The sequence below is a fragment of the Erpetoichthys calabaricus genome, chromosome 15, assembly GCF_900747795.2.
Source record: "Erpetoichthys calabaricus chromosome 15, fErpCal1.3, whole genome shotgun sequence".
Classification (NCBI taxonomy): Eukaryota; Metazoa; Chordata; class Cladistia; order Polypteriformes; family Polypteridae; genus Erpetoichthys; species Erpetoichthys calabaricus.
In genome coordinates this window covers 85,957,927-85,972,742 of record NC_041408.2, presented here as the reverse complement: position 1 = coordinate 85,972,742, position 14,816 = coordinate 85,957,927, and the positions used below count along the sequence as shown (strand labels likewise).

Genomic DNA, 14,816 nt, shown 5'->3' with positions numbered 1-14,816 from the left:
ATTTAAGGCTTCTATTAAAATGCAATGCAATGCAATGTAATCAGTTCATATTTACTGTTAGGTGTATAAAGTGTAATGAAACTCTTACATATGCTTTTTGCTACTCAGCTTGAATTTTGCTCTGTAGGCGATGTAAAATAACAATACATAATGTAATAGGTGAAAAGTAAGCACCGTTTAGGACAAAATAATCATATGACTTGAGCACAAAGTCTGTTGTTACAAGTCATGGAAGAACATAATTGCTAAAAAACAGAATTGCAGAAACAATAGTAAGCTAATAAGTAAAGGCAACTTACCTTTTAATAAAGATAACTATGAGCAGATGAACAGTTCTATCTTTTATCCACATAATCTTCCTGCAGGTCATTCCACTTCTTGTATTGTTCTACTAAATTCCTCATTCTTTGGGAGAAGAAACCTTTTTGGCTGCTCCCGAATCCAGGTCTGCACTGATTCCTTAACCTCATCATCAGAAGTGAACCTGCGACCGCGTAGAGCCTCTTTTAGTGGACCGAAGATGTGATAGTCACATGGAGGGTTGTAACAGGGATGTGGGAGATGTTCAGACTTCAGCTGTTGCATTGCCTCCACCATTGCGGGTGCTACATGTAAACATGTGTTGTTATGGAGGAGCGAGGCTGTTTTTGGGTCACAACCTCCACACGCTGTTGATATTGCAGATCATGTTGATGAAGAAGTATAGAGTACAACCAGGTTTAGGTTAGGTTGTTCGAAAAATAAGCTTTAAATTCCTAATGCAATTGCATTATGAAACTCAGACATTGAAAAGGAAAATAAAAGTGCACTGCTGGACAGAGAAAAGCTGATCATTCCATCCATTCATCCACTAGTACCGTAACTCCATCCATCCCTCCATCCGGCCCAGGGTATTGGGAACCAGGGCGGCATTGAGAACAATCTGTGGACAGAGCGCCAGTCCACCACAAGACAATATCAGTAAAAAAACAAAATGTGCATAATTTGAGGCTGCCCTGTTTTCAATGGCAAAAAGAAGTAATTAGTATGGAAGCTTGGCTCTGAATGCTAAAGAAATTCATTAGCTAAATTGCAAAATCCTTACGGTAGCACTTTTTTTTTCCATCTAGAACAGGCCAGGGCTACTGGGGTCAAATGTGATAATAACAAGAACATCTAGAGAGCTATAAATGTGGCAAATTTTGTTAATTGCAGTTTAACAGGGTGACACTAATATGTGATCTAGAGTGTCACCTTGTGATACCCTGCAACATAACTGGTCATAGAAACACAACGCTTTCATGTTTGCTATCGAAAAAGCTGTTACAGCAGAAAAAGAACAAGAATCTGCTTCCCGCCTCCACTTAGGAAATCTCTTTTAACTCCATCGTGCCTCATGGACAGACATTTTGTTATCTGGCAGCGTTGTGCTAAAATTATTTATATTCATTTTTTTCCCCTCATCAAAACAACACTCGACACTCCCAAAATGACAAAGACAATAATAAACTGAAATATCCCATTGATACAAGAATTCAGACCCTTTACTCAGCCCCCTTTGGCAGCCGTTCCAGCCTGGAGCCATCTTGGGTTTCACTCAACAAGCTTCACACGCCAGGATTTGGGGACTTTCTGTCATTCTTCTTTGCAGATCCTCTCAAGCTCTGTCAGGATGAATGGAGACTGCTGGTGGACCAGACTCCATGTATAACGGTGTGCGTAGAATTCACACTAAAACGTGGTGTATGGGCAAAAGTGGAATTGTGCGTACGCACAGAAAAATCCAAGTTCCGTGCACTTCCCCTTTATGTTGTACCATATCCCAATTTGTTTTGTTATATCTGTGTCTTTTGTGAAAGTGTTTATTTGATATTTGGACTACAGTCTTCACACATTATACACTTCTCGTCAGCATTTTGTCAATTATTAGTAGGACATGAAAAAAGTTTCTGTTTTAGCTATGTGTTTAACATTTTTTGCCTCGCATTTCCTGTCATCCTACACTTACATGGATTGTTGTAGACATGGAACACACATGAAATGCATTATTTACCCGATACAGCTCCAGGCACCTCATACCCAGATAAACAGACTTGAGCTGAGAGAACTTTATGTACGACTACAGCTTCATCAGTAGAAGGGATGGGATAGCAGGCTGCCTGCTGCTTGTGCAGATCGACACATTTGTAGAACAAAAGACGCTAATGGAGAGGTACGAAGGACTTTAAGGTGGCCCGGGATTACCAGTTTTTTCATAGGCTTCAGGGATTCTAGTGTTAAAGAATCTGCTGCTAATATCTTGGTGCCAGAAACCACAGGACACCTTCAGAGGTCTTGTGGAGTCCACGCCTTGCTGGGTCAGGACAAGGTGGGCCTACACAATATTAGACAGGTGGTTTAAATGTTGTGGCTGATCAGTGTCTATACATATGTGTCTATACCGTGTCACACAGGTGCGACTAGGAAGGAGCTGAGTGGACCAAGTGGAGGTAATGGCGGGGTGCACTAAACCTACCTCTGTTATCTCTACAGACCAAATACGGGAAAACCTACCTGATTTAACATCACTTCCGGTTCCGGCGCCCAGACTGACGTCACCACCATCTACTCTAAGTACCATGATGTTCCAAAAATGATGGATGGATTAAAAGCCAGAAGTCTGTATGACCATCAGCATCAAGTGACTCCGTGAGAACCCTAACTACAAAGAGGACTATTTCATTTATGTTAGGTAGAATGCCCAGAGGGGACTGGGTGGTCTCGTGGCCTGGAACCCCTACAGATTTTATTTTTTTCTCCAGCTTTCTGGAGATTTTTTTTGTTTTTCTGTCCACCCTGGCCATCGGACCTTACTCCTTTTCTATGTTAACTAATGTTGTCTTATTTTAATTTCTTATTTTGTCTTTTATTTTTCTTTTCTTCATTATGTAAAGCAGTTTGAGCTAGTTTTTGTATGAAAATGTGCTATAGAAATAAATGTTGTTGTTGTTGTTGTCACTTCCAGTTTTGCCGTCCAGACTGGCATCACTCCCGGTGTCCAGATTGATGTATCTTCCAGTTTCTGTGCCCATACTGACTTCACTTCCGGTTCTTTCACCCAGACTGACATCACTTCCAGTGCCCAGACTGACATCACTTCCAGTTCCGGTCAGATGACATCACTTCCGGTTAATGGCTACAAAGCAGCCATTTTCCAAAACCTAGTCAGTTCAATCCTGGAACTCAACCTGACAACAACTTGTTTTCTTTAAACCTTTTGCAGCCAGGGCAATATACGGGTGGCTGCCCCAAATATTTCCAGTGTGTTGAGACTCATTCTTTCACGACTGTAAAAAGAAAACACAAACAATGGTAAAGGGCTGAGGCACGGAATGGTGATCCCTGTAAATTGTGAAGTCACAAAATAGACATCTTTATGGAAAGGAGTCTCCAACCACACTGGGGAGATATGGCAGTGATGTCAGTTATGGAGCTGATGTGGTGGAACAGGTGGGTTCAGGTACCCCAAACCTGTAAGTGACATCATGCGTCATCTGCCTATGATTCTTTTGATCTGCAGAAGAGAGGAGAGGCATTAGCAGGTAGTGTCATCCCGTGACTCGGGGTGGAATTGCAAGTCAATAATCCATGAAGTTGTCTCCCAATCACGCACGGGTGACATGTAATGAATGAATAGACAAAAGAGATATACCAAAGTGTTGTAATGAGCCTGGACCCTATTTAATTTATCTGATTGCAAACAAATTGTATATATTGATCCCTAAAGAATCTACCTCATTTCAGATGACCCTTAAATTACACAATTAAAAATAAAAATTACGAATTCTATGTACATAGTGTGGACCACCAGGGGGCATATTGTTCCCCAACCTTGACACAAGGCTCGCCAGACAACACATCTTTATTTAAGTGGGGAAGCGTTTTTCTGTCGCTCCATACTACACAGCACAGTACAAAGCACCAAATATTTAACACAGTTCTTATCTATTTCTCCCTCTTTCTCTGTCTGTCTCTGTCGCCTCCACTCCTCCTCACATGCTTTATCCTCCACCTCCCGACTCTGGCTCTCCGACTAGTGGTGTGGTGGCTCCTTTTTATAGAACACCTGAAAGTGCTAAATGTGTTCCTTGACCTTCTTCTAGCTACACTTCTTGGTGTTAACGCAAGCCGACCCTCTAAGGACTCAGCTGCACCTGCAGCACCCCCTTGCAGTACCCACAAGGAGCCCAACAGGGCTGATCCAAACTACAACGCTCAACATGTCCTGCAGGGATCTATGGTCCCGGGGGTTTGCTACTCTCTAGTGTGTCTCGGAGATGATAATGACTCCAATGTGATCTTTCTCTCAGTCCTTCCACCTGGCCGGGATGGCCCAGGCCATCTGTCACAACAGTTAAATATAAACTGAGTTTCCTGTATATAAAATATCATTGAAACAAAATGTCAATGGCAGCGACTCCATTACACCATATCGCTACGGATATCCACCGAAGTGTAAATGTTTCTCGCATATTTGACAGTTCTTGCCCTTATTAATTCCCCTTAGTAAAAATAAGACGTGACGACCATCTCAATTTCAAGAGCAAAACCTTTTCAACTGTGTTAATTATTTCTGCTAGCTTCACTCCTAATGTAATTTAAGTGAAATTTCAAATGTAGCTTACACATCTCTTATTTGACAAGCGCGACAAAGTCTTTCCATAGATTTCATTTTACTTTAGTCAGAAAAGTAATATACATGATGTTAAAGTCCAAGTACTATTAGTCATCGGTGACCTGTGCTTGGCCTACAACATCCCTCACTATTAAATGTACACATCAGGAATAGCAGGAGCAGAGTGCACTTTGCATTTCATGCTCAGCACAGGTTAAATTGGCAGGTCTCCATTTATATTTTTCTATTATGCTTTTCTCATGTGATAGGACAGAAATCATTTTTTTTTTTTTTTAAAGTGTCATTTTATTCTATCGGTATCATAATAAGATAGTAAATATTTTAAAAAAAAGGAAACAAATCTTTAATTTCCTTTATTAGTAAGTGTTGCTTTATACCATCAAAATAGTTTTAAAGATATTCACATCAGTGTCAACCTTCTTATAGAAAAACATTTCTTATATGTGCTATTATTATCATAATTTATAATTGTTTTGTTGTCACTCACATATCTTATATTTATTGTAAACTAGCTGAAATATCCAGAGTTGTCTTGTTTGATAAAAATATAATTAAAAATTAAATAAATTAACAAACAATGAAGACTCACTAATGTGCTTGTCTTGCGGTCTTCTATGTATCTTATCATTGTGGACGAAAAAGGCACACTGGAAAGCAGACAGATAATATTTTCTCAATTCACTTTATTTATTCATTTGGAGTCGCAGTAAGTAGAGATTCAAAAGAGCATAACTTATTGCCGCAAAGCTCAATTGAACCCTGATCAAAAGCCAGGAGGGGTTTTTTATACTTCAGCATCTCATGATTAATAAGACAGAAAGAACATCCTTATCAAAACAGTAAAGTTAAACAATATGTCTGTTGATCTAAGCATTATCTGTGTTTTGGAAGCTAAGCACAGGAGAGACACCTTTGCATAAACCACATGTACTTTCTGCAGCCTTGTGACCTTGTCCCTGAAACATTCACTCTGAGAAAGGGAAAACAAGAAACAGCTTACATTTTATTCATCTGGACACTATTTCTCCTGAACCCTGGAATAACATATTTTTGTTAGTTCACAAGCCAAAGCGTCTCTCACTGGCAAGTTACAAAATAGCTATTATAAAGATTCTAATTTACTAAACACACAAAATACATGGTGCTGAGGAGAACATTCTTCTTCTACATCATCCAGTTGACGCTTGGAACCGGCCAACTCAACTGAATTTCAAAAGCAACAGGGGTGCGGTGGTGGCGCTCAAACATAAAGAATGCTGGCAGTCACCTTCAGTTCGCCCTCTGGTGGTCATTCTGAGTGTCAACTGGATGATATCATGCATACAAGACTGTAAGATCACCCCCCACCCTACCCAGAAGGGGGTGGGTTAGGGTTGATTTCACCCTACGGTATTTTAATCGACCAATGAGGAACATGTGTACCAAGTTTCATGAAAATCGCTCCAGACGGAACATACGTACAGTACATATAAACATACACACACACATACATTGACTTTTATATACAGTGGTACCTCTGGTCATGACAGTAATTCATTCCAAAATTCTGGACGTGACCCGATTTGGTTGCAACCTGAACGTAATTTCCCCATAAGATTGAATGTAAATACGATTAATCTGTTCCAGACCGTACAAACTGTATGTAAATATTTTTTTTCCAGCAAATTGCCATGAATCTTCCTGGCTTTCTCGCGTATGATCGCCACTCTTACGCTATACCCTGCAAGTTGCTTCTCGTTCATCAACACTAGTAACAGTTTTTCCACTTCTTCCAGCACTTGAGGCCTCTGCTTGGTTAACACTGTAACTCCTTTTGCAACACCAGCTGCTTTAATGGCCTCTTGCTGCTTTAGAATAGTTGAAATCATAGATCATAGATTTTGATTTCTTGTACTCGGCAGCAAGATCGGTAACACGAACGCCACACTCATACTTTTCAATGATTTCTTTCTTTAATTGGATTTCAGTTTTCTTCTAACCTTTCTTCTCACCGACACTACCATTCTTCACTTGCTTAGAGTCCACAGTTAATAGATAGATAGATAGATAGATAGATAGATAGATAGATAGATAGATAGATAGATAGATAGATAGATAGATAGATAGATAGATAGATAGATAGATAGATGGATACTTTATTAATCCCAAGGGGAAATTCACAAAATTGCAAAATTAATGCAAAAGCACACGAAATAGAGCACAAAGAGTTCACAGCGAATGTACGCACGTCTGACCGAGAACGATGTACAAGGGGAGACTGAACACGTGTGTCGTCTTTGTTAGGCCCTGTATATGCAAACAAAAGAAAATGGGAAACGAAGAATAGGAAATCATTGGTGAGTATGAACTGGAAGGGAAACTGGCCACAAGTGTTTTTGTTTGCCACGAGAGTGTGTAGTCGTAAACAGATGCGAAATTTTGGCAAACTTTTTGATCGTAACCCGATTTGTACATGTTCGGAAACGTTCGTGACCAGAGGTTCTACTGTATATATATTTTACATATTGCAAAAGAGAACCCAGACATCTATGAAGTGTTGGAGCACCCATAGGCAAACCCTAGATACTTCAAACAAAACACGAGTTACAAACACGTTGAAAAAGAAAAGAAAAATGCCTTTGCAGACTTAAGTATCAAAGTTGACTCTTTCAAGAATGGGTAGGGGGGCATCTGCTGATAAGGACTTCCGGCAGGAAGAGGCAAGTCCAGAAGGGCAGACACCGGAAATAACGTCAAGGGGGATAAAGCCGTCAATCTTCTGCTCCGCAGGGAAAGGAAGAGATAAGGTGTTCATAAACAGCGCCATCTTGTGTGCATAGGAGTGCTGAAAAGAGTCCAGAAAAGAGCGACTAGGTTGATTGCAGGGCTGCAGGGGATGAGTTATGAGGAAAGATTAAAAGAGCTGAGTCTTTAAAGGAGATGAAGAGGAGACCTGACTGAAGTGTTTAAAATGATGAAGGGAATTAGTCCAGTGGATCGAGACTATGATTGAAAAATGAGTTTAACTTGAACACGGGGACACAGCTGGAAAGTTGTTAAGAGTAATGGCTCAAATCCTGCCGACTACACCATTGTAATATAATTAGACAGAACATAATAAAGAGTTTAATAGGCACACCTATTAAAAAATATGAAAACAAAACCAGATGAAAATGGCGAAAGGTGGCAAATCAGTCTGTTGTCTCCTTTTACATAACCAATAGATACTGCAGAGAGTCATTTTCTTGCAATTGGATGTTAGTAACTGAATGTCAACTTCAAGGTGTTCTTATATGGATGCCACTGCAGAAGAAGTGGGAGCTTAATGACATCAGAGGAAGTGAGGATAAGATCTGTCTGGCTGTCCATCATCTGCTCTGATGGCAAAAGAACATTAAGTTAAGCAAAAGAAGATTAAGAGGAGACCTGACTGAAGTGTTTAAAGTGATGAAGGGAATTAGTCCAGTGGATCGAGAAGGTGACTTTCATCAAGAACACAGGGACACAGTTGGAAACTTGTTAAGGGTAAATTTTACACAAACATTAGGAAGTTTTTTTTCACACAGAGAACCACAGACACTTGGAATAAGCGACCAAGTTGTGTGGTGGGCAGTAAGACTTTTAAACTTGATGTTATTTTGGAAGAATTAAGTGGAGAGGACTGGTGAGCTTTTTTGGGCTGAATGGCCTGTTCTCATCCAGATTGTTCTAATGTTCTCTTTGATGGAAAAAAAAAAACAACAGAATATTGATAAGGTCTTTTCAGACTAGAGTCAAACAACAGAATGGCTCAAAATGGCAGTGTCACCCATTATGAAGAAAACATAACCGGAAGGGGCTGGGACAGGGAAGCATGCTCCAGATGTGACGCCACTGGGACTGCTGGCCATCAAATCTGTAGGAGATGAAGAAGGAGAAGCATAAGACCAACAGCACCAGCCCTAGACTCTGGGTGGAGTTACCATTAGATACAGTAAGCCTTCAAGTTGTCTCTCAAACGCACATGTGTGACAGTTGGAAAGGTTTCATACTTATTAAACATAAAAGGAAAAGTAGAAGTATAAAGAGACTCAGAACAAAATAATAGCCTGTATAAATCACAAAATGTTGATCCTTCCTTCATCTATCTATCTATCTATCTATCTATCTATCTATCTATCTATCTATCTATCTATCTATCTATCTATCTATCTATCTATCTATCTATCAGTTTAATCTCTTATCCTGCCTACTATACTAAAATCTATCTATCTATCTATCGATTATAAGTGCCTTTTCTATCAGTTTAATGTCTTATTCTGCCTACTATACTAAAATCTATCTATCTATCGATTATAAGTGCCTTTTCTATCAGTTTAATGTCTTATTCTGCCTACTATACTAAATCTATCTATCTATCTATCAGTTTAATCTCTTATCCTGCCTACTATACTAAAATCAATCTATCTATCGATTATAAGTGCCTTTTCTATCAGTTTAATGTCTTATCCTGCCTACTATACTAAATCTATCTATCTATCTATCTATTGATTATAAGTGCCTTTTCTATCAGTTTAATCTCTTATCCTGCCTACTATACTAAATCTATCTATCTATCTATCTATCTATCTATCTATCTATCTATCTATCTATCTATCTATCTATCTATCTATCTATCTATCTATCTATCTGTTTAATCTCTTATCCTGTCTACTATACTAAAATCCATCTATTGATCGATTATAACTACCTTTTCTATCAGTTTAATATCTTATTCTGCCTACTATACTAAATCTATCTATCTATCTATCTATCTATCTATCTATCTATCTATCTATCTATCTATCTATCTATCATGAAAATAAGTCACCCAAGAATTCTTTGAAATGCGGGAGTGAAACACAGGACAACTATGCCTACATTATGATCATTGTTAAATTGTTTTCTATCCACAGAAATTCTTGTATTTGCTGTCACTTTTTAACTCTCTTTTGCCACACTTTTGCCAGCACCAGGGATTACTACCAAATCAAGCAGATGCCTGGGCCGCTAACTGCACAGCAATTTTAAAGGGACTATTTCAGGGACTACTTGCTTCTGTCTGATGTAATGGGAATTAATAATGTATGGTTCTTTATATCCTTTAGAATCAACTGTGACAGCTCCGTGCTACATTGAATACCCTGTACTCTAAAGCCTATGCTGTGCTGAAATATATATTTAAAAAATCATATTGAAAATTCAGGCGACAGGGACCTGGAGTAACTAGCAATTTTGAAGTCTCGGTGGTATTGCCTACTGAATGCAAAGCGTACTTTCCTATAAGATGATGACTCATCACTACAGGCATCTCAAAGAATCAATGAAATCCTGTACACTGAGCATACCTGTATTTATGGTTATATGTTTATTAATGTACAGCATGCTGTTAAGGGTGTTAGACTAGGAAATATACAGACAAAAGGTTCATTTTTTTATATTCATCTCTCTGCATGAAAAAAAAATTTTTTTTAGTTCTTCTGTTTAGCTGTGAGAAATATTTTAGTAAAGGGACTGAGCAGAATGTTTTATAATGCAGCTGTTTAACTGCCAGTGATTTGGCCATGGTGGTAATTCCTCCCTGATCCTCAGGGTGTCTCTGTATTCTAATTCTCTTCTCTTCCTCCCACTGCAGACTGGATGATTGACAGCCTCACTGCCTCTGATGTCACATCCAGTGCCCATTCACCTGGAGCCACCTGTTCCTGCCTGGCCTGAATTTAACCGAAAGTGTCACCATCTTGGACAGTCTAATCTTAGACTCGTGTCTACAGAGATGTTTTTTTTTTCTGAGTCAGATTGAGTTAATTGTGGAGGCCCATGGTTAGATAGATAGATAGATAGATAGATAGATAGATAGATAGATAGATAGATAGATAGATAGATAGATAGATAGATAGATAGATAGATAGATACTTTATTAATCCCAATGGGAAATTCACAACAATAAATAAAAATAGAAAAATAAAAGTAGAAAAGTACACATACATATACAGTCATACACGGAGCTGCTGATGGTTGGAGGACAGGGCGACACAGCTGGTGGCAGACATTGAAAATACTGGAAGATGTCCCAAAGTCAGAATTTTTTAACACCTTGGTCGACTATTAGAGGCCGTTTAATGCCGTTTCAGGCGGGAGGAGACTAAGCTGAGATGTTTCATTTGCAAAACTCACTGCTGCTTCTGAAAGCACATAGCTCAGTAGTTGTCCAGGCACATGGCCCTCTGAATTTCCAGTCTGATCATTACTATATATATTCATCTCAGACACAGACAGGTAGACATCGTTGGTTCAACCCACACACGTTTATTTACAAACTATTTACACAATAAGTGAAGCACACCCCAGTGCCACAGCACCAATCACCCCAAAGTCCAGGCCTCTCGAACACAATGCCTTCTTCACCGCCTCCACTCCTCTCCTCCGAGCTCTGTCCTTGTACACTCCCGACTCCAGCCATCGAATGGAGGGAGGCAGCCCTTTTATACACACCCGGACGTGCTCCAGGTGCCTCCTGATGAGCTCCCACCGCCACTTCCTGGTGTGGCGGAAGTACCAACTGCGCACCCGGAAGTACTCCGGGTGTCCCTGGTCTTCTTCCCCCCAAGCACTTCCGGATGTGGCGGAAGTGCTGAGGGCCAGGGCTCCATAGGCATTGGGGTGCACCCTGGCGTTGACCACGGGCGCCTATAGGGTTGAGCTTCTAAGCTCTGTTCCCGTGGTCCCCAAAGCCACCAGGGCGGTTGCCCCCTTGTGGTCTGGAGGAGGCGTAAATCCTCGTCTGGTCCTTCCAGGCATCCCGGCTGGGTGCCACCCCCAGCCTAATGCCACTATATATATATATATATATATATATATACAGTAATACCTCGGATAACGACCACAATCCGTTCCGAAAAGTGGGTCGTTATCCGAAATGGTTGCTATCCGAAACAATTTTCTCCATAAGGAATAAAGGAAATAGAAATAATTGGTTCCTAGCCCCTGTTGACTCGCTAATATATGAAAGTTACAGGCTATATAGGTATGTTTTTTTAAATGGGAACAGTTATAATACAGTACAAATGATGTTAAATAAAAATAAAAACATTAAAGAAAGCATTTAAACATAAGAAAACATAGGAAAACTTATCGTTTTGACTGGAGTGCCCTCTCAGGGTTGGTAGCGAGATCCTGCCCCAAGTGGAGGAGTTCAAGTATCTCGGGGTCTTGTTCACGAGTGAGGGAAGAATGGAGCGTGAGATCGACAGGCGGATCGGTGCGGCATCCGCAGTAATGCGGGCTCTGCATCGGTCTGTCGTGGTGAAAAAGGAGCTGAGCCGCAAGGCGAAGCTCTCAATTTACCAGTCGATCTATGTTCCTACCCTCACCTATGGTCATGAGCTATGGGTAGTGACCGAAAGAACGAGATCGCGAATACAAGCGACTGAAATGAGTTTCCTCCGCAGGGTGTCTGGGCTTTCCCTTAAAGATAGGGTGAGAAGCTCAGTCATCCGGGAGGGGCTCAGAGTAGAGCCGCTGCTCCTCCGTATCGAGAGGAGTCAGATGAGGTGGCTCGGGCATCTGATCAGGATGCCTCCTGGACGCCTCCCTGGTGAGGTGTTCCGGGCACGTCCAACCGGGAGGAGGCCCCGGGGAAGACCCAGGACACGCTGAGGCGATTACGACAGCAAAGGGAGGGTCACGGCAGAGGAGGGGGGGCATATGACAGATACGCTACGTATGGCAGAAAACAATAGCACTATGAATAAGCACATAACATAATTCTGTAACTAAAAACTAAAGAAATGACACTACAGCATGGAATAAAAAAAAAAAAAGTGGAATCTTACCTTTCTAGTGAGGCGATTACGACAGCAAAGGGAGGGTCAACGCAGAGGAGGGAGGGCATATGACAGATACGCTACGTATGGCAGAAAACAATAGCACTGGGTAACTTTAATACGTAAACACATTTTACTGTTTACTGTACATAACTTTATTTTACGAAACTAATTTACAAAACACTTTTTTTTTATTTTTATGCTTTTTTTTTTATGGAGGTGTGGGGAGGAAGGGGTGGAATTACTGCTTAGAGGGGGAATCCCCCTCCATGAGAACATCGGGGGATGTCCTCTGTCGCTTTGAGGTTGAAGAAAAAAACTTGTCCAGTGTCTGTTGCTTCTGCCTTTTTTGTAGCACTTTTCGATAATACGACATCACATTATCATTGAACATGTTCAGGCTCCTACTGCCTACCGCACTGTTTGGGAAAGATTTTTCTACAAACAATTGCAATTCCCCCCACTTAGCACACATTTCTTTAATCACTGAACTTGGGACTTCCTCCTTCCCTTCCTCTTCCCCCTCCGAAGACATATCCTCAGCCAAATTCTTTTCTTGCTCAGCCTGAAGGTGCTGCAACTCTTCAGTAGTGAGTTCATTACTGTGCTCCTCCACAAGTTCTTCAACATCGTTATTATCCACCTCCAACCCCATGCTTTGGCCCAGGGAAACAATTTCATCAACAATTTCTGGTTCGAATCCTTCAAAATCTCGCTCTGGAACACAGTCTGGCCAGAGTTTCCTCCATCCTGCATTCATATTACGGTAGGTCACTTGGTTCCATGCATTATCAATAAGATGAACACAATTCAAAATGTTGAAATGATTCTTCCAAAATTCCTTCAGAGTTAAGTTGGTATCGTTCGTTATATCGAAGCACTTTCTGAATAAGGCTTTCGTGTACAATTTCTTGAAGTTTGAAATGACCTGTTGATCCATGGGCTGCAGCAAAGGGGTTGTGTTCGGTGGCAGATAACGAACTTGAATAAAGTCGAACTCTTCTTCTAAGTACTCGTCGATGTTTGGAGGATGTGCTGGAGCATTATCCAGCAGGAGAAGGCATTTGAGGGGAAGGTTGTTCTTCTCTAGGTATTCTTTCACAGCCGGGGCAAAAACTTCGGTCACCCACTCGACAAAAAATTGGCGGGTCACCCAAGCTTTAGAATTAGACCTCCACATAACAGGCAATTTCTGTTTTATTACATTATGCTTCTTAAATACTCTTGGATTGTCCGAATGGTAGACTAACAGCGGCTTCAGCTTAAAATCCCCACTGGCGTTACCGCACAATAGAAGAGTTAGCCTATCTTTCATAGGCTTGTGCCCTGGCAATGCTTTCTCTTCCTTCGTTATGTACGTTTTATTCGGCATCTTCTTCCAAAACAGGCCTGTTTCATCCGCATTAAATACCTGTTGCGGGACGTAACTTTCTTCTTCTATGATTTTTTTGAATTCTAGGATGAACTTCTCGGCCCCTGCCTTGTCGGAACTAGCTGCTTCCCCATGCCTTATGACGCTGTGGATGCCTGTTCTGTGCTTAAATTTTTCAAACCAGCCTCGACTGGCTTTGAAAACAAAATCACTCAAAGCACTTGTCTGTGGGGTTTTCTTCTTCAAATCTTCGTAGATTTGCAGCGCCTTCTCACTAATGAATGCCTCACTGATGCTAGCACCTTCTAACTGTTTTTCATTTATATACACAAGCAACAACTTTTCTACTTCGTCTATTATTTGAGGCCTTTGCTTTGTTATAATAGTCATTCCTTTTGACACATTAGCTTCTTTAACCTGCTCCTTTTTCTTTAAAATCGTCGAGATTGTCGACTTTGACATGCCGTATTCTCTTGCGATATCCGACACACGCATGCCTCGTTCATACTTGGCAATAATTTCTTTTTTCAATTCAATTTTTGGCCGCTGCCTTATTACTGCACTGCTACCAGCTTTCTTAATCTTCTTTGGAGCCATGATTGAGGGCTATATATTATTAAATAAAGCAACAAAATCACTAAATAAGAAGGATGCACACCGATAAAGATAATGAACGTCTGTTCGTAACCGTGTCTCGAGCGCAAAGGAAGATGGGAAGCTGGCCGCTGTCCGCTGGTCGCGTGTGCGTCGCTATCCGAAATTTTGTTCGCTATCGGAGGCAAATTTTTTGTGAAATTATTGGTCGTTATCCGAATTGTTCGTTATCAAAGGCGTTCTCTAACCGAGGTTCTACTGTATATATATATATATATATATATATATATATATATATATATATATATATATATATACAGTATATTGTAACAAGGTTAGAATAAGCACCCGACCCAACACAGATTGGACACTG

At 40.6% G+C, this 14,816-nt stretch overlaps 1 protein-coding gene across 1 annotated transcript; it reads right to left on the bottom strand.

The window, feature by feature from the left end:
• Positions 1-12,718: 12,718 nt before the first annotated feature.
• On the bottom strand, positions 12,719-14,446 carry LOC127525929 (tigger transposable element-derived protein 1-like). Its single transcript, XM_051919256.1, has one exon. The coding sequence runs from the start codon at positions 14,444-14,446 to the stop codon at positions 12,719-12,721; it is 1,728 nt and encodes a 575-aa protein (XP_051775216.1).
• Between the last annotated feature and the right edge of the window lie 370 nt (positions 14,447-14,816).